Here is a 6,253-nt window from a genome sequence, read left to right on the forward strand (position 1 = left end):
CCTCACCTATATATATATATATATATATATATATATATATATATATATATATATATATATATGTGTGTGTGTGTGTGTGGGGGGGGGGGGAGGGGGTGCCACACAAGACACGACAATCTCTTAGCCGTGTGCGGCGGCCCCCTCCACAGTTTCGTCCATCGGTCATATTTTCGTAGTGCTTAGGTGAAGCCCTGCGGAGATAGCATCACCACCACCATCACCATGTCGTTGTGCTGCCGGAACGCATCCACTACTTCGCTGTCTTGCTGGATCAAGAAGGCGAGTACGTCACCGAGCTAAACATGTGCTGAACGCGGAGGTGTCGTACGTTCGGTACTTGTTCGGTTGGATCGCGAAGAAGATCAACTACATCAACCGCCGCGTTACTAAACGCTTCCGCTTACGGTCTACGATGGTACATAGACACACTCTCCCCTCTCGTTGCTATGCATCTCCATGGATAGATCTTGCATGTGCGTAGAATTTTTTTTGTTTTCCATGCAATGTTTCCCAACAGGAAATGTGCTCGAGCAACCACCCGCATCTAGCGGGTGCAGTGGCTACTTATAACTTGGCGCTCCCACCAACGTGCCACTCGCGAAAGAATGCAATGGTAATTTTCCAAATGGCAACACGCGCTAGTTCTTCGAAGAACCTAGGGCAACTTCAATGACTCAGTTCCCTAACGCCTTAGTGAAGAAACTAATTCTAGTGACACTTAAGAACTAGACATTGAGTCCTCAACCACGTTGATTCTTTGAATGTATTCAACTTAGTCAGTGAAGCTAGTAGGTTCACGTGAAAGTAGATTTCCAAGTCTTCACCATGTGTATAACAATGGTTTATGTTTGAGCGAAGTAAAGAATCTCAATCTTACTTCACAATCTGAACCCCTCTTAATAGTACAGTTTGGCTTGAATCAATGAAGAAAAGGATAAACATTTCTACCTAACATCTGCTGTTTCTTCACTAGGAAAACCCAAGACTTTAGTGTTTCCTAAACAATTTTAAAGTTCTAAATCCTTTGATTAAACAAAATCATTAGGGACCATATCATCTTCATACACTCGGTAAACATGTTAGTCCCTTAATTGTTTGTCATTAATCATCAAAACCCACTAGGTGACACTAAATTTTCCTACAGTCACCAAATTTACCAAATCAATTGGAGATGCTCTCATAAACTCCTCCACGTGCTCACTGTCCATCTAGGGGTCCAAGTTTAGAGTTGTGAGAGGCTTGTTTATATGTTCGCCCTGCAGTGTAACCACTTGCAATTTGACCTCCTCCACTAACAACTTCATTGCGACAAACCCTTCTGTCTTTGATTTGGATCGGGTAGGCCGATGTCACCGGTATGAAAGTCGACATCCATCTCCCGGACCCCGAAGTCGAGACCCGTATCCACTCATTTGCTACTTCCCTCAACTACGGGGCCGGCCGCAAGAGAAGATAGATGTGGCACCATATCCAACGCTAACGATCTGGGGTATCTGAGGCCTTGGCAGAGTGCAGAATCGAGAATTAGAGTGCATATTGGAGGATTTGTGGTGCCTGGAGGTTTTCAGATAGGCCCTAAGACTACACACTTCCAACTAAAAATTCATGAACTTCCAACTCCAAAAACTTCAATCTTGCAACTAGAGAACTACAAGCTTCCTACAAAAAACATTAATTTCTTAACGAGATATCCAAATTTCTAATTTGGTCTCCCAACTAAAGTTCAGGAACTTTCACCAAAAAATAGCTTCAAAGTGAATGAATCACATCTTCCAACATATCGACTAGGAGTTTTCAACTATAAACAAAACACATTCGTAAAAACCATAAGAATGTCTCCAAAATCTTAGAACAACCACCACCTTCCCAATCTGGCATAGACTTCACCAACGTGGCGGCCCCTGGAGGGCACGTGCTTCATCTGCGACACTGGAGAACAAGGGGAAAGGAAAGGAGGTTGCTCACTAGCTGGCCATGGCAATGGCAAACGTAAGGTGAATAGCTATTGGCATGACACAAACATGAGAAGATGGAGCTGTGGGCAGCGTGAGGACAACATGAGAGGAAAGGGTCTTGAATGCCAGAAGGATGAAATACCAGGGGAATGAAGTAAGGAAGGAAGGAGGGGACTACGTGTGCCCAGCAACAGACGTGCTAGTGTTGGCTATGTGAAACTCTTATCGTGGAGATGGAGTGGTAGCTATATATGGTTTTCGATAATTATCATATAGCTATCCCTAAACTAAGTTAAGAGAGTGAAACGATTGTTAGAAAATCATGTGGAATGTTAAAATTGATAACTGATGAAAATAAGGCATGGCAATTCTCTCATTTTAACTGAAGAATTAGCACGGGCGCCCAGCACCTTTTTCATTGCAAAACCAAACTTATAGTAGTTTGAGATGGTTTATAAGGGACCATATGGACATCCAAAAACAAGCTTCAGGACAGTGTGCGCATCCAGGACAAAATGGTGCGGAACCGAAAGTAGCCTACAAAGCTCCAGGACAGCGCACATCCATAGCTCTGTATCTGAATAGTACCACGGTTTCCTCCATGTCCCCTTACTTGCCAGTATCACTTGGCAACAATTTTTTTCGTGTAATCCAGTGCTGCAAAAGGAACAGTTTGAAATCAACCACCCATATGATATAGTAGTCCCCAAACTAAGTCCAAAATATCATAAAACCGTACTAAAGCAATCCTTGACGGCTGAAATATAAGTGGAGATGCATCCCACTAACCTATGTCTCAACTCCCAACCTTCGCTCTCAGCTCAGCACGAATAGAGGGGAATTTATGCAACAAACTAATGAAACTTTCAGTCAACACAGTCTTCTTGAAATTATCTTTTGCCATAACAAAGTCAATGCACCTGCTCTTCAACTCTTGGCAATTGTATATCTCAGCGCAAGCTAAAGCATCCGCAACCGTATCAGCCGACACACCTTCCCACAACTTCTGAGCACATGCGAGCTTCAACCGGTCCAATGCATACCGATCCGATGCAGCAAGCAGATGCTTTACCATATCAGTGACAGAGTCCCCAAGCTCTCTGTCTACAGGCAGGGAATCAGTGTACACGAATCGAAGCAGGGTTTTAAACACCACGGGTTCAATTTCATGCAGCGTGACACACGCCATTGTAGCCTCGGCCATGGGGCCAAAGAGCTCCGCCTTGAAGACCGGTGACCGCGCGGCGAGAATTGCCCGATGCGCATGAAACGTCTCGCCTTTCACGCAGAATGAAACATCCGTCCCCTCGGAACGATCCAGCAGACCGCCAAGATGGCTCTCTATGTCTGAGGCTGGCACAGCAATGGAGCTGTCACACAGAACCGTGATCCCACATAAAAATGTAACGCATCCTTTCCGGACGGAACCAGACTCCAGATCGCTTCGGCTTACAAACTCATGCCATCCCCTGCTCCTAGAGCTCATGCCATTAGGTGGGTACACCTTGGTACATCTTTTTGCACGCCCAGGGCCGCCTCTGCGTAGCAGGGAAGCCTCAAAGATGGCCTTGACACATTTGGCTTTGCTGACGAGCCGTAGGTACAGGGAGACGTATCTGCCTGTGTTGGCCTTCTTGGTGCCATGTGGGTAACAGTATATCTTCCAGACGTGCCCTCCGGCAAAGATCTCATCGGAGCGGACGACGTCGCCGACTGAAAGGTTCCAGGTTTTTGAATATTCCAGTTCGAACTCGATGAATCTGGAGCCCAGCATCTTGGTATCCGATTAATGCTTGCTAATAGGTTTTCCTCCAACTACGTTTCCAAAGTGAAAGAGAAATTATTTGGGTAAAAATTACTCCCAGCAAACTCTATATCAATCTGACTCCGTTAAAAAAGAATCAATCTGAATCGACCGTATATATAGAACTGAACAACAGAAAAGAGATCAGAAGAGGTAGGGGGTGCTCACCTCCCACGGCGGCGGCGGCGGTGGTGGTCGGAAGCTAAGGCGCCGCCGCCCCTCGGCCACTCCTCCCGCCTTCCACGTTGGCGCGTGCCAGGGATGAGACTGCGCCCACGCCGTCGTCGTCGCTAGGGCTCGCCGGAAGGTCGCGGGCGAATGACCTCCGCCGACTTCTGAACGCGGCCAGTGGGCGAATTCCACCCGCGTCGTGGGCCGCGTTCGGGGGTATTCATTCATCTGGGCTAGTTCTCGACTATGTAATTCACCCACATTGAAAACACCACCGCGCTCCGGGCAAAAAAAAAAAAAAAGGACAACAATGCCATTGCTAAAAGAGTATTCCCTAAATTACTCCTTTCGCTTCAAAATATAGTGTCTATTAGATTCAAAGTCATGTTTTGTAATCTTTGATTACTTTCTTAGAAAAAAATGTCAATATCTAGAAAATACCATCAGTGGTGCTGGCCAGTCATGTATTATTGTTTTGCGGCGTGGCTTAATTAGTTCCCCATGTATTAAGGAACTTGTGCCTCTCGATTATAACTCGGTAAACATCGAATAAAAATTTCTTTTACCTCGCAAAAATAGGTTCATCACGAAAAAAGTGTGTGAAGCCCGCACTTTGCTACGAGTTTTATTAAAAAACAGTGAGTTTTATTTGAAATGCATATATATAATTTTTGTATTGTTTTAGGAATAGAGTTGCAAAGTTTAAATATAATTGAATTAAACAATTGAAATGTTAAATTTTGATAAATTAGTTTTCCAGGACAAATAAGGCAAATTGACTGGTCGCATCTTTTGGGAAGTTATAAATTAATATATATTTTGAATCTCACAATTCCCGCATTTCTTTTCATTATTTTCTAATATTTTTTAGGAAGAAACATCATTTCATTACCGCACGTGTTTTTCCGCGAAGAGAGATATTTTCACCATGTGACTTGTCTTTTTTACAAAAGACATCTTTTCATCGAGGGATGTGTCTTTCCATGAAGAAGTTATCTTCTTGCCAAAGGATGTGTCTTTTAACCAAAGAACATGCTTTTTCTTAGGCTCCAAATGGTGAGATCTAACTTATTTGATTGATCCTCGATATAGTCCAACAATTGTTCTCTTTAGGTGATGCGACTTAATGAGTATGTTTATTAGTAGTCAGTTTTACAATAAATAGAAGTAACATCCCCAAAATTTTAAATTTTTGGAATGTTAATTATTTACATTGGATTAATTAAAACTTTCTTGTGTGGCTTGAGTTTTGCTAATTTTACCCAGGATTTGAAACTTTATAGTTAAAAGGAATGTTCAAAATAGAGGGAATAAAATCACATTAACAAATATTCATTTTGGACCTTATTTCGATTTAATATTTGAAACAATGTGAACTGAATAAGAAAATCAAAAGAGAGAAGGTAATATGACTCTGACAATATAAAAAGAGTTGGGAAGTGCTTCAAAAATTATTTGAATATTTGTTTGGATGTTGTTCAAAAGCATTTTTGGAATTATTTAGAACCCTAAATCTATTTTATGGAATATTTATAAAGCCCAAAATAAAGTTTGTACAAATATTGTATGTATTTTCAATAAAGGTTGAGGTTCAAAGGGAACTTTCTTGTGTTGCAATTCACATTATCCCGAGACAAAAGGAATTGTATGCGGGATTATCTGAATCCTTAACATCGTGGTTCAAAGCGATATAGATGTTCATTGAATATGTGGGAGTCACTATGGGCATCCAGGTCCCGCTATTGATTATTGATCGGAGAATTGTCTCGATCATGTCCACATGTTCTCGAACACATAGGGTCACACACTTAACGTTCGCTAACGCGAGGGTAGTAATGGGATATTCATAATGGTGAGACCGAAGATAGTTCGGAGTATTAGATGGGATCTGGGACACCATGAGGAGCTTCAAAATAGTTTAGAGATGAAGTTTTATATAAGAAAAGTGGTTTTCAGGGTTCCGGAAGAAGTTTTTTCTGGTATTTGTATCAGAGGATTCTAAAATGTTCTAGGGGTCCCAGAGTGGGGCCCACCTACGTCTGAGGGTCCACATGGACCCAAGGGCGGCGCACCAGCCCTACATAGGCCAAGCCACAGCCCACCTTGGCCCATGCACAATAGGAGAAAACCTTAACCCAATACAAGGAAAGGGGGAGACTTGGTGGCCAAGTCCTCCTTTGGCCGCCGGTCCTAGGGCTTGGGGTGCAAGCCTCCCAGCCCTCCTCACGCCTATATAAAGGGGGAGGCACAGGGAACAACAGCCATCCCAAACCCCTAGGTGCCTCGCCCCAACCACTCTTCCCTCCTCCTCCGCAGCTGCTTG

At 43.3% G+C, this 6,253-nt stretch overlaps 1 protein-coding gene across 2 annotated transcripts; it reads right to left on the reverse strand.

Annotated features, from left to right (window-relative positions):
- Positions 1-2,312: 2,312 nt before the first annotated feature.
- LOC123150141 (BTB/POZ and MATH domain-containing protein 1) lies at positions 2,313-4,164 on the reverse strand. Of its 2 annotated transcripts, XM_044569941.1 has the most exons (3): positions 3,928-4,163; positions 2,745-3,770; positions 2,313-2,612 (listed from the first exon to the last, which is right to left on the reverse strand). In XM_044569941.1, the coding sequence occupies exon 2, from the start codon at positions 3,727-3,729 to the stop codon at positions 2,752-2,754; it is 978 nt and encodes a 325-aa protein (XP_044425876.1). In that variant the 5' UTR covers positions 3,730-3,770; positions 3,928-4,163; the 3' UTR covers positions 2,313-2,612; positions 2,745-2,751. The 2 variants fall into 2 exon arrangements, with proteins under 2 accessions (XP_044425876.1, XP_044425877.1); XM_044569942.1 differs by having other exon boundaries at positions 2,313-3,770; positions 3,928-4,164.
- Positions 4,165-6,253: the final 2,089 nt, after the last annotated feature.

This window comes from Triticum aestivum, chromosome 7A (assembly GCF_018294505.1).
Source record: "Triticum aestivum cultivar Chinese Spring chromosome 7A, IWGSC CS RefSeq v2.1, whole genome shotgun sequence".
In the NCBI taxonomy this organism is placed as follows: domain Eukaryota; kingdom Viridiplantae; phylum Streptophyta; class Magnoliopsida; order Poales; family Poaceae; genus Triticum; species Triticum aestivum.

What these genes read in the sequence shown, in the direction of transcription:
- LOC123150141 (XM_044569942.1), bottom strand. Translation starts at nt 3,729, where the DNA reads ATGCTGGGCTCCAGATTCATCGAGTTCGAACTGGAATATTCAAAAACC.